The following is a 13,784-nucleotide window of genomic DNA, read 5'->3' on the forward strand; positions in this document are numbered from 1 at the left end:
TAAGTTTTCCTCTGGTAAGATTATACAAAGCGAAGAGTTTTGCTGACTAATGGCTATACTAATAGGCATTAACGAGCAATACATCTCCTAGCTGCAATTTGAACCAAACCAGTTGAGGCTGTGCAAAAAGCTCATTCTCTCTGTACCTTTTAATTATGCTAATGTGGAACAGCTACATACCAGCCAAATAAATCACAATTCTCATTTAAAAGCTTTTGGCTGCATTAACTACTGTTTTATAATTAGAAAATCGACTTCCTGTGAACTCTAGGACTGAATAAAGATCAGTATTCAGAGACATAACCAAAGGGTTAAGAGGTTGTGCCCATCTCACTGGCATGGAAGACATGCCAAGGAAAGAAGCACTCCAAGGACAGGGCAGCATGTTGATCTTCAGCCTCTCTTCTGGCTGTCAAGAGTGGAAGAAGAGAGGGACTTTACCTGGTCTGCAATGCCAAGAAGACTCAGAAGAATTCCAGCACAGGGCCATGTCCTCAAACTAGCTCAGCTTTACCACATTTCATCTTGAGCAAGAATGAGGGTAAGGAACACAAGTGAGACTTCAATGCCTCTTGCCCACTTCTTACTGAAGTCCAGAGTTCAGATGTCCAAAACCTCTACCCACCTATGGCTTAGTTCTGCAGATTAGACCTAAAGTCCATTGACTCCTGGAGTTCCAGTGGTGAAATTCTCCATCTCTCTAAAATGATTGAGTAGCTCAAAACCTAAGTAATGTTCATGCCCTCTTTGGGTTCATAAAATTCGTGCTATCCTGTCCTGAGGACTTCCACAGTCCCTACATGAGGGACTTTTTACATTTACTAGCCCAGTAATGAAGGAACCACATTCAGTTCTTGCTTATATCTGATGATCTGAATATGTATTTCTAATGTCTGGGGTGAAAAAAAATAAATAGAATGTTAAAAAAGAAAGAGAAGTGGAAGTGTTTTCAATACTTCTTGCTGAAGCTATTCTATTTAACATGATGCTATGCTAGATTGAGAGGCTGGAGATCCCATTTCAATGTCATCTAAGACAAAGAGCTCATTTTCTTAAAGCCTGGGCAAATGCTATAACAAATGGGTTAAAGGATCATCCATCTCCAGCAGCCATGTTTTGTGGACAGTCTATTTTAGTACATGCCTTCAGAGAACATCTAATTACACTAGCTCAATGACTAGGGTATTATACTGCGAAGCAGAAAGCACCAGTTCAGACCTCTAACAAGGCAAAGGAGAGGACTCAGCCTTTGCCTTCCACATCCCAGATGAGTCCAGCATCTTGAATATTAGAGATGGGACTGCTCTTGCACCCACAGCATGATTCCTGGTGCCTAGCAACTGGAAAGAAAGGAGGTCTGGAAAGTCTTCCTGGTTATTTTAGGTACTACAATTCTGAGTGGGGTATGTTTTGTGCACCCCATATTTAAGAGGATAGTTCTCACTGTGTTTTCTTCCGGGGCCAAGGTAGTGCACGTATATATTTGTGTGCACTATTTAAGCCCCAAATAGCCTGATTAGGCCATTTGGGGCTTAAATCAGACACAGCAACACCACCACTGCAGTGTATTAAGACCCTATTGAGGTTAGTGCTGGAGTCCACATAAAGTCTCTCAGTTCCCCATCCAAAATTCCACCCCTCATATCACCTTATTGTCCACAGCAGAAATAGCTTTCTCAATTATCTCAGCTGCTGGAAAGTGGGCACAGTGTCACAGGAAATGCTTATGCCTGGAGTGCAATGTCTAAAAGTGGCTTTCCCAACACAGAGGCATCATCCTCAGGAAAAGGTGATGAGCCTACATAAGCTGCTTCAACTTTAGCGGAGCAAAGTAAAATGCCAGACCCCAGAGGTCAGAACGGACAATTGATCTGTCGTGTGTTGGAGTGAGCACATTAGGGCATGAGGGCTAGTTAAATCAACCTGACTTTGATTTATGGGTCACTTCTGACACATATTAGGCATCCAATACATACCACTGCAGAGGCAACACGGCAGATTTTGATCGGGTTTCCACGCCCAGAGAGCTCCAGTTCTGCCTTGTCCATCAGGAACAGGCAAGCATCCAGAACATTTTCTTCAAACTAGATAAAGAAAATTAAAAGGAAATCAGAGGGAAAATTGAGTCACCCTTTATTCTGGAAAGCACAGGCAAAATCATCTTGCATTGTTGATATAATAGCTGATCAACTTCAAAATTAGCTGGTCAAGTCAAAGTTCTGTGTTTAACAATGCAAGCTTTCTTCTGGAATAATCACTCACGTGTGGAGAGAAACAAATGTGAGAGGCTGTGAGGGAAGAGAGTGTATTTTCAATTCAATCTCAGTCCAGTTTCCAGAAGGTTGAAATGACAACACAGACTTTCTGACAGCACATAAAATTTTAACTGCTAACAAGTATATAATAGGAAGATATTATAATAATAACTACAAGAAGCTAGTCTGCTCATGAAGGACTTTATGTCCTTCACAGACTTGAGACCTGTTAGTTTCAGGGCTTCCTGACACAGCCAGTGCATAGCTGGGAGGTTGTACAATAAGTGGTTTGCCAGTGTTAATTTGAAGACACCTACATTTTAAAGTTATTCTTTAAATCTGCTTAAAATTGACAAGCCAAAAGCTGATTATATAGATTAATCCTGGTCTACAAAACATAGGCATCAAAAATACCGAGTGACCTAAAGCAGTCTTCTTCAAAACCAGAGTGAAAAGGTACATTTTTTTCAATCCAGCATGAACAAGCACAAGAATGAATTGAGGGCAGAGGTGCCTAAATAGACCAGAAACCATTTGTCACAGAACTTGCCCTGCAATGTATTTCATTTTCCTTAGGAGAAACTGCATAGCAAAGGAAAATACCTCTGTCCCCTGGAAAACGATAGGAGACAGGGAAATGCACATTAATAAATATCTTCTAGACACACAAACTTATATTAACATTCAAAGCTGTAACAGAAACTCCATGCAGCTTGTCCCCTTGCTATGTTAAGTTTTATGTTATATGCTTACATCCTGAAAGATATGATTCATGCTAATAGGATTTTTGCTCTTGTGCTGGCAGTAGAGCTGGATTGATTTCGTAACTGTCTCCAGCCTGGCTTAGGGCTCCTTGACAGATAAGGCCAACCTAAGTTTTGCCTCCTGAAGAAAGTGAACAAGAGACCAGACCAAGCTGCTGCTTTGGCAGTCTGGAGAGAGGTAGAGAAGAATGAAGAGTGAGGTCAGAGAGCTGAAAAAGAAGCCTCAAAGAGTTAAGACTGCTGCTGATACTGCAGGGAAGATGGGAGGGATAGGGAGCAGGCAGTGGCTGAGCTCTGGCATAAGCCAAGAAAACAGAAGCACCATCATGTTTCACCACCTTCAGCCATTTCCTGGCCAATGAAGTCCTGTTCTTTGCCTTGAGCCTGCCTGGGTCTTATTGCACAAGGTACCACTGCTGTATGAATCCTTTTCAGCAAATGCCCCAAGGCAGCACATCTCTCTCATCATCACCCACACTCACATTTAATTACTTTCTCTGGAGCAGGCATTCAGTAGTGAGTAACACCTCATAGTCTGAGCAAAACTGAATTAATGGTGTTTGGGAATAGAGAAAGAGGGATTAATGTTTCTTAGAGACCCGCTCCTAATATTCTATCATTCCTGAGAAGCCAAATAATTGCACGGTAGTCCAGTCCACTCCACTGGGATGTGATGTAAATAATCTTGGATGAATGACTGTGCTGTGGAGAATCTCCTTCCCAAAGGAATGGGAGCAACATATGTGCCCTCATAGCTCTCCTTCCTGCTTCAAGTTCACTTTTCTTCTGGTCTGGCCCAATAATTTATCACTTTCACCAGGATTAAAATCTGCTTTCTGCACTTCAAGTCATCAGACTTGAGTTAAATCAATAGGCAGTTTACCCTGCAAATTAAAGCTTTCTCATCTACAGTTTATGAGACACTGCCAATCTTGCCAGCATATACAGAAAGAATAAAGAGAAAATAAATTGCTATCAGAGTTGTTGCCTTCCACCTTAGCATTTACAAAATGACATGAATGCTTGTGAAATAACTGGACAAACAGGAGAAGAGAGAAGACAAGTTGCAAAGTCTTAGCTGCCTTACACTCCTACAGTAGTGCAGGATGCAGACTAACCTTAACACTAAAGCCAGCATTGCCCTTCTTGACTATTCAGGGATTAAAAAACTTTAAATCAAACTAAATCAGTTTCCTGCTCTCACTCTTGGCATAAAAAGTCTATCAAGAGAGAAGTGGAACAGAAATATAAAGGTTGTAAGGCTGAACAACCCTGAAGTATCAGAGAAACCAGAGCAGCAGTAGGAAGCCAGGACAGGTGAGTGAACCTGGGCCGGACACAGGCACCTCCTGCTCCACCTAAGCTGAAATAGAAATAAATCAAATTCAGGACCAAGGCACTTTGGCAGAGCCACCTGGGAAATACTGCAAATGGAAAACATGGTGTGAGAGAGCACACAGGCAAAGGGATTCTGTCTGCACGCAGAAGTGCTTTGTGTTACAGAGCAAGACACTTAGTCGTCCCGGCCTTCAGTGGCATCCTCTTTCATGCTAACCTGTTTCGAATGGATGACCTTCCATTTAAGTCGAAGTAAGAGGGACTGTATCACTTTCAGCACTGGCTGAGTTAGTGCTGTGTTTCTCCTAGCCAGCTGCAGGCAGATGTGATCTCACGTTGCCTGTGGTCTGACCTGGCCAAATGAATGTGCTGTAAAATTACATTGGCACAGTGGGTTTCAAAGCCAGCATAGACCAATGTGTGGACATGAGCTAAGCCATGATGACAACAGAATTCTATGACCACTAGTTTTATTTTATTTTTCTCATAAAAAATAAACATTAAATGATCTGTGTAGGATCCAACTTCTGACATTTTTCAGCTAGAGAATTCCTATGTGCCTAGATTTCTTCCAAAGCCAAATTTCCCCTGAATCCTCTGTGGAATCCTCTGAGTGACTGGCTATTTACAGTTTCTTGGAAGGGAGGGCACTGATGTTACAAGGAACACCTCCATCCTCATTCATTACAGATATATTTGAACTGTTCTGTTGTTTTTAATTCCTCAGTCCGTTTTCCTTGCCTTTCCTCTATGTTGATGCTGTTCAACAGACAACAGCTGTGAGAATTAGTAACCCACTTTTGAGCTGTATGTTCTTTTTTAATTTACAACCTGAGTTAAAGTTTCCAGCTGTCATTGTTCAAAGCAATTTTTTAGCCTAAGAACATTACCATGCACAAGTCTATCTGTACTTTAGCATATGACTACATACCTTTCACCTCTATGACTGTATGTGACCTTATGCTTTTTATGTACATTTTGTAAAGGGTTACATATTATAAATACAAAAATCAGACTTGTATGGTATATCCATAATACAGGCCTTGCTACTAGTACTTTTACTCCCAGTAATGCTCTTACTCCTAATATCCATTATTGCTGAAAATGAGGGAGACGTGTCTTTAATGGCTGGAAATGGGCAGGGTAAGATCAGGAACATCATGTCCTCCCTCGCACTGAAAGTAAGGGAACCAGAAGAACATTTCTCTGTTGCTTTTCAGATTGAGATGTCTGGTGCAGCCATAGAAAATGATTGATTCCATTAAAGCTCTTGGCTTGGGCCTGTTGAGATGCATCTGCCACACTCAGCTTTCACATGGGCAAGGAATAGGAAAAGGTGCACCACAGCATGGGGTGGAAATAAGGCCCTCCAATTTCAGCCAACACAGGAATGACAAAGGCCTATGGAACAGCCCTAACCTCCCAGACAGAACTACCTCCTAGCAAAACCAAATAAATAATGCAGTTTCTCAAGTGAGGCTGGTGTTTGTGTCAGGAAGGTGTCAGATTTGCAGAATATAAGCAGCTCAGACCAAGCCACCATAGGCCATAAATTTAGCATCTTAGGACATAAATCTAGCATCTGGTTTCAGCAGCACTTTCCACCTCCAGCCACTCATTCCCCTCTCTCCCTCCCCCTCACATCTGTCATGGAATGAATCTCAAATCTAAGAACAGAGCAAGCCCAAGAAATAACCCAGAGGAAAAAAAAACCCAACAAGATGCTTATTCAGCTAGATCAGCTCCCCAGCCTGAGCCACTGCACAGCTGCACAAGCACTTGCAGGGGGAAGGAAGGGCCAGGAGGGGGCATTTTTGGTCAATTTAAATGAGTGCCCAGCTTTGGCCTCAGGATCTGGTTCCACATTTCTTTTATCACCATCAACTCATGGAATTTCTTCCCCCACTCCTTATTTAAGGGTTATTTTTATCTCAGTCAGGAAGACAGGCAGACCCCTCAAACAACCGCACTGGCACAACCAAAGGAATGGTGCAGAGGCAGGAACTCCCTCAGGCAGTGCTGCTGCAGGAAAAGAGATGAAATTGTACCCTTAAACAAGGAAACAAGAGAAATGTGAGTTCAAAGAGCTCTCCAGGGCAAGCACACTGGCAATCCATCCAGCTCAAGCTTTGAGACAGTATTTAGCTGAGGGAGAGAAAGCAAGGCATAAGGTCCCTTATGCAGTGCTGTGCTAGGGAGGTGCCACAAAACCTGAATGGATCCATCTCCATGGTATTAAGCAAATAGTTCAATACTTTATTACTTGTACTGTGAAAATCCAGAAGATGAGATGAGAAGAGCTCACTATGTCCAATAACTGTTCACTGGAGCCCCTCTGAGTGACAGCTAGGGTTAGCTTTGCACTCTCTTTGATTCTGCTTGGTAGTGCCTTTTTCCCATTCTCACACAGTAACTTAGCTCTTTCATCCCATAGGGATTTTCAGGCTGGTTAGTGCTTACAATAAGACTGAGGTAAAACAGGTAAGCAGTAAGTCTGAGACAAGGGGTAATGGTTCTAAACTAAATGAGGGTTGATTTAGGTTAGATATAAGGAAGTAGTTTTTTATGGAGGTGGCAAAATGCTGGAACAGGTTGCCAGAGACGCTGTGGCTGCCCCATCCCTGCAAGTGTTCCAGGCCAAGTTGGACATGACTCTGAGCAACCTGAACTAGTGGAAGGTGTCCCTGTCCATGGCAGAGGCTGGGACTAGGTGATCTCCAACCCAAACTATTCTATGTTTCTATGTTATTGAAGGCACACAAATACCCCACACTAGCCTAGTGTGGGGTGCTTCCCCCAGTCTGTAAGGCACCACTGGAGACTGATGTTGTCAAGTCCAGTCAGCAAAGGGAGAGGCTGCTCCACTTTGTCCTTGTGGTGCGGGAATTTAAAACTTTGGGATTAAATCCCAGTTTGTCATAGGAACCCTGTGACAAGATGATCCCCAAGAAGATTAGAATTATTTACATGAAGCTGCTAAAACTAAAAGGAAAAGTCAAAAAGCAATACAACCTATTGTTGAAAAATGAAAAAAACCCCAACAAACCCAAACAACTACTTTTCACAAACTAATTTGATCCTGAAGCAGCAACAATGCAGCAGCAGAAATACTGCTGCACTATGGAAACCTCAGCTAATGATTATAACTTTCAATAGACAGCCTCTTAGTATTTGAGATACTATAACAAGATCTTTAAATATCAGCTATTATAACATTGTTTTCTTGGATTAGGCATATACCCACTTCATACAATTTTAAAATTATGTCCCTTATCTTTCTGAAAGAGAGACCAATTATGCACTCCAGAGCCCACAGTCTCAACCACAGTCTGGTGTCAATTAAACTCACTTGCTGTCCTACTGGAGAATGTCTAAATAGCTCACCTGACCATAACTCCAACTTCTTGACTTTATCTCTTGGATGTTTCCATGGAAAACAATACCAACATCATTCAGGACATATTCTTCTCTTTCCTTCTCATCGTCCAGATACACAGCATCCTCTGCATCAGTTTACCAAAAATAAATGTTAACACAGGTGCTTAATATTCATATAGGACAGATAAAACACCTTAGCATATAATACAGTCACCTTTGATGAAAAGTACCTCACTTTCATCAAAGAAAGAGCATGACTTGCTTCCAGAGAGTACAAGAATAAAGAGGTAGTGACCCTAGTCAGGAATAGGATACACAACTTATAATCATGTAAGATGGAAAAATGCTGACAAGTCCTGCCTGTTTTCTCAGGATCCGTAAAGTATGCTTAAAATGTCACATCTTATCAAGAATTTTATGATTATTGTGTACTGCTAATTTGAAAGTTGGAGCACCATGACGCAATTCTGCATCTGTACAAACAGTTCAAAGAACAATTTCAGACCTATTAATGTTAATGGAAAACAGTTCAAGTCAAGAGATCTAAAGATAAATCTGTAGTGCATTAAAAAATGGAATACAGTTTTTATAGCATATTAACAGAAGGATTTGAATGTTTTTTCTGTACATTAGTTATTGACTGGAGTAGCTTGACCGACCAGCTAGCAGGACAAGAAATTCAAGTGTCCAAGTGAAAACTAGAAGGAATTGGAAGACATCTTTATCAAAACATATACAAAGAGTATATTCTAGATTGGACTTATATCAAAAGTCAATAGCATATGCATGGACCATCAGCCTGCAAATATGGTTTACATACATAAATAACTCATTATTACCATTCATCAGGAACTCTGAATGACATGAAACTATTTAGACATTCACAGGTAAGTATGAAGCAGGTCGTGATTCTGTGATGCTAGAATAGTTGGAGACTTCTTTCCTGTGCTCATACTTAGAGACTAAGATACAGCTTAACAATTAATAGCATGGGAATTAATTAATTTGAGGAAATCAGTTATGTGGTACCAGATAGAAAATTAAAGGGGAGAAATAACCTTTGACAGCTGGATATGTGCAAGTACAAAACTCCTTACTACTGCCATAGTGGATTTCTTCAGCATCCCACTACAAATTACTAAGGGATCATTTAACTTTTAAAAGCCTATTGATTTCTTGTATTTTGTTGAAATGCAAATCAGATTTGTACTTCCTTGTAAGCCTCATCCTCAAAAGCTTCTTCATTTGCCCACAAAACTGCAATTTTGCTAAAAATAAGCTAAAATTTGAGCCCTCAAAAAATCAATGGGAAAACTCACACTGGCTTCAGCTAGGTAAAGGGCTTTGCTTATGTCCACACCTGACTCTGCTGGAAGTTTTGTTTTCTCTGAAGATATATTTATATTTCCATGCCTATACATACATAAGGGATTGCACATAGTTATGTATGCTTTGGTGTGCAGAAAATGATAGAGAAGCAGGTGTTAAACACAAGAAGTTTTTAGTGCATTTGAGAACATCAGTGCTTGCCATAATGCTTTTGACAGAGTTGCTGTGCAGGTTCTGATGACAATGTCCAACTTCGAGCAAGCAGAGGAATGGCAGGTTTTATGGAGTTTTACCTAGGGCAGGCAGGTCTGAGACCCACCCTTGTATTTGGCAGGGTGATGGTATTCACCCGGCTTCTAAGCACTGGGCCGTTAAGAAGTTTCTTTATAGACTTATCACTACCCACAACCTAGTCAACCTGCACCCAGGTACAGAGTAGAAGATCACAGGTTTCTTATATTCAGAGGCTATGAGGTGAAAGAGAGAGATAAAACTTGACAGTGAATGAAAAAGCTGCAGTCATTTATGCAAGCAGAACTCTCATATTATTAAACTGTATATTACATGACCTTTCTTGTGGTCTAACAAGTTCTGCATAATACCCCACAAAAAATATTGCAGATTTTACAGATCATCTAGGCTCTGTTTCAATAGGCTGGATCTGTCTGATTTGTTCATTGAATGATTATCTGCATTCTCTCCCTGAGTTTTGGATTTTATAAAAGCTCGTCCATACAAATAGTACAGAGAACACATTTAAAGAAGGAGGACTCACACCTTCTTCTGTACAGTTACACATTCAGTGGAGTGTGTGCATATGCCTTCTTGACAGCTATTGTTTTCTTTCAAGGATTAAAAATATCAACATTGATCGCATTGGTATGAATTGAGATGCTTATGTTATTTTGAGACTGCATGATCTTTGCTAGATCAGATGAAAATTGATTAACTTCTCTGTTGATTATTTTAAATATTTGTGTTTTTGATAAGGTAAAAAGGTCTTCTGTGTTTCACAGAGAAGTCAGCTGCTTTGATTTTTGACAGCTTTCACTACCCTTGAGACTGTTTAGAAGAAAATACGAGGCATTTGTGACTCCTTTGATGCTAAGTGTGCTCTACATAGTACAACTCCTAATTATTTTGTGCAAGTGGAGGCTCACATCTGACAAACAGAAGAATTCCACAGAAATGTGCTGGATTTGTTTGTTCTTTTTCTCTAGCAGTTTAGGGGTTTTTTACTCATTTCTTTTATCCTGGGAATTTACTAAGACACTAGCAATGTTACAAAGAAGCAAATTAGCTTCTATGCTTCTCTGTTTGAAGATGGATAAGGTGAAAATAACCTTCATGTGAAGACAGCACTGCAGGCGAGGAATCCCACTGAACACTGGCTCCTTGTAAAAGAGTTGAAGAGTGCAGAGCAACCCTTTCAAGTTGAGAAGGTGAATGAGCATGAGAGGACTCTACCCAGTATGGGAGGAGCCCATCCCCAGCACAGCAACCCTCTGGAGTTGGAAAAGCCATTTCTTCATGCAGACAGTGATGGCTGAGTACAGCAGCACCAGCAGACAGGTGGAAGTGGAAGCAGCAGGCTTGCCCTGAGCTCCCAGCCTCCCTCAACCATGCTCCCATAAGAATCCAGGAATGCAAGGATGGGCCTCATTGGAATCACAAAACTCCCAGGGTTCATGCTGGGAAGAGGACAATACTGTGAAAACCCAGAGCTGCAAGAGATAAATACAGCTATCTACAAAAACCACTCTAGCCAGGATCAAGATCAGTATGGTGCCTTGCATAGTGCTAGTACTTGTTTACATGAATGTAGCCAGAAAATGTTGTTGGGCCAAATTTGGATGACAGGTAACATGTGAGAGGAGTCCAAAGGCAACCACATGTTACTAATCTTCAAACTGTATTAGAATATTTGAGCAGAAGAACTGTGCAATTGACTCAATAATTTTGCAATATTTTTAATTGCTAAAATGTAATACACTTTGCAGGAGGCTCGAGTGAGTGAAACTCACATCTCAGCTCACAGGGTCTGCAACTTACTCAGCTATACCATGTATCTCCACCTGTGAGAGAGGCACAGAAGTCAATGCAAGGTCTTTTCCTGATCAGCACTGAATGTTCCCCAGCAGAAAGCTGCTGGGTCTCAGCACCTCCTTGGAAAGATATCACAGTATCCAGATCAAAGGAGCTTTTCTTTCATGTAGTCTGATATTGCTAAGTATTTAGTTACATTCCAAGAAGTTATCCTTAACTACTTGCCATTTGTATCTTCTGTTCCAGAACTGAAGAGGGCTCTACATGCCTGAAAGCACATCTGTTTTTTCCAACTATGTCAGCTAGCTGAAGAAAGGATGCTGCTTCTCTTTACAGACTTTACCTTGCTTATTAAGTAATGAAAATTTCACCTCAGTATCTGAAATCTCAATCCACTCACTTGCTTCTGAATTCCCAGATGTTTTGGGCTGGTGTATATCATTTTGCAGTATCAGGCCCTGCATTTTTAAAGCATTATTGGTGATCAGTCTTGAATGTAGCTAAAGGGATTAAAATATATAAAAGCATCTGATGATCTAGGAAGCAAAGTACCCTGTAAATTGACTGGTAAAATATTCCGACTTGTTCTGAAACAGCAGGAAAAAAACCAACATCCCTGTCTGGGAAGCTATGTCAAAACTGAACTACAGTTAGAAAAGGAGTAATAAGAAAGGGCACAAATGCCTCTGTCTTAAAGAGAAGCTCATACCAACACACTGATGTTTCTCCAAAATGATGAGTCGGGAAGCTGTACTAGGCACTAGAGCATGTACTCTGCTCCCTGCTGTAACAATCCCCATTCATTCCTGCATCAGCCTTCTCTTTTTAATGAGGCTTTTCACTCAGACTTTTCTGCTTCGCTATTAACCCAGCAAACAAGTCTAGAAGATTTTCAAACTATTGTTTTCACTGCACTTTTATCTGCCTGAGCTTTTCTATCCTTTTGTCATTCCACTGAAAAATCTTTGCCAGCCAAAGGATAAAGCGTGGAGAAACAGTCCCTGATTTTCTAACACAAGGAAAGGGAGAAAAGGCAGATATAGGAGCCAATTAGTCCAAACTACCTAGGAGTAAAAGTGGGAACAAGAAATGAGTATAAATCCAAATGAAACATGCAGGAAATGAAAACTACAATAGTCAGCAAGAGACAGGACCTGAAACCATTGAGACACACCTGAACATGTAAGCTGCAGATGTAAATGTGTTCCCTGAGTTTGCCTCCCCTGAATCTGGGGTCACACAGCACATCCTTGCTGCCCTGAGACTCTTGCTTTTCTAAAGCAGAGCTTTCCCCTTGGCTTTGCCAATGGCTACAGCTGGAGGCAATTACTGCTTGTCTTGCTCCCTGGGGGTTTGGTCCCATGTCATGGTTTTAACCTTGCTGGCTTTTGACCCCATTCAGCCCAGATGTGAGGGAGGGAGGGCATATGAGAGCAAAATGCCTATGTGACATGAACAGAGGTGGATCAGCCAGCACACAGGGCTGGTGGGGAAAGAAGTGTGAAGAGAGGATTGATTTTCCCTTTCCCACCCTCTGACTATCACCTCAAATCAGCTTTTGTGGTCCTAGTCACACCACAGTAGGGTAGCCAACCCCTCCACATCACATCTTCTCTCCACATTAGGTCTGCATGAAGCCCTAGCAGGTTGTCTGCTAAACGGGAGGCAAACCGAGGCAATTTAAAAAGCTTTTTCTTTGAGGTTTATCCCTTTCCAAAGAGGTGCTGAGCCACTGCAGAATCACCGTGCTGGCTAGCAAATCGCCTGTTACAACATCCAGGAGTGAAACTAAGTGATGCTCCTCCTTGAGGTGAAGAATTGCAGCTCCCTGGCTGAAGCTGTGAGAGGCTGGTGACGCCTTCACAATCCTTGAGCAGTTTTGTCTGCTTACAGTGGGTCATAACTTTGGCAGTGATTCCTCTCTTTCTGTTACACACTCTCCCTCCTCTCACAGAACAAACTGTTAACATGCTGCTCTATGCTGCTTTCAGAAGTATCTCATGGTGTCAAAGAACCTTGGGCCTTGCACTTCCCTCCTGTTCCCACTTAACTAACTGTGCTTTATTCAGCATTAACATATATCTTCTTAAATAATGCATAAGCTAATCATTGCTTATATTCCCTTGGACCAGGGGCAAGTAATGAATCCAACACAAATCATTCGATGTACTGACAGTAGTGCAGCTGAATAATGGGCTCTATTAATAATGCTAAACTTACTTGTCACTTGGTAGGATGGCCCTTGTTTGGTATGGGATTATTTGATGCAAATACTCTGGTAAAAAACTGAAAGATGAAGGAAGGGTGGCGGGAGAATATTAAAGTTAGCTGGTGACCTAAATATATTATAATATATATGACTTGGACGCTTACAAGTGTCAGAAGCTGAGACACAGTGCTACAGCCTGTCAGAAGGCTGAGTCAAACCTCTCTGGTCCTTCTTGCCCTCTCCTGAAAGCCACACAAGGAGTTCATTGGGTAAAATACAATCCTGTCAACATAAGGGCTGATTTTTCCCAGGATCCTGGGAAATTTTTAAAAAATTAGATTGTTCTTCATCCCATTGGATTATAAAAAAGGCTCATTTGCAAAATGTTCTGTTCATCACAGAGGGCACAGCTGCTAATTAGTCACCAGTAAAGGGGAAGTTTTAAGGGCAAATGTCATGTATCAG

General features: G+C 41.3%; 1 protein-coding gene across 1 annotated transcript in view; it reads right to left on the reverse strand.

Annotated features, from left to right (window-relative positions):
* Positions 1-13,784, reverse strand: part of F13A1 (coagulation factor XIII, A1 polypeptide) — a 58,189-nt gene that overhangs the window by 26,178 nt on the left and 18,227 nt on the right. The window contains exons 4-5 of the mRNA XM_009073052.1: positions 7,742-7,860; positions 1,977-2,084 (exon numbers count right to left, since the gene is read on the reverse strand). Of these exons, the coding sequence (XP_009071300.1) occupies positions 1,977-2,084; positions 7,742-7,860 (227 nt within the window). The remainder of the gene's footprint in view (positions 1-1,976; positions 2,085-7,741; positions 7,861-13,784) is intronic.

This window comes from Acanthisitta chloris, unplaced genomic scaffold (genome assembly GCF_000695815.1).
Source record: "Acanthisitta chloris isolate BGI_N310 unplaced genomic scaffold, ASM69581v1 scaffold8284, whole genome shotgun sequence".
NCBI classification, from domain to species: Eukaryota; Metazoa; Chordata; class Aves; order Passeriformes; family Acanthisittidae; genus Acanthisitta; species Acanthisitta chloris.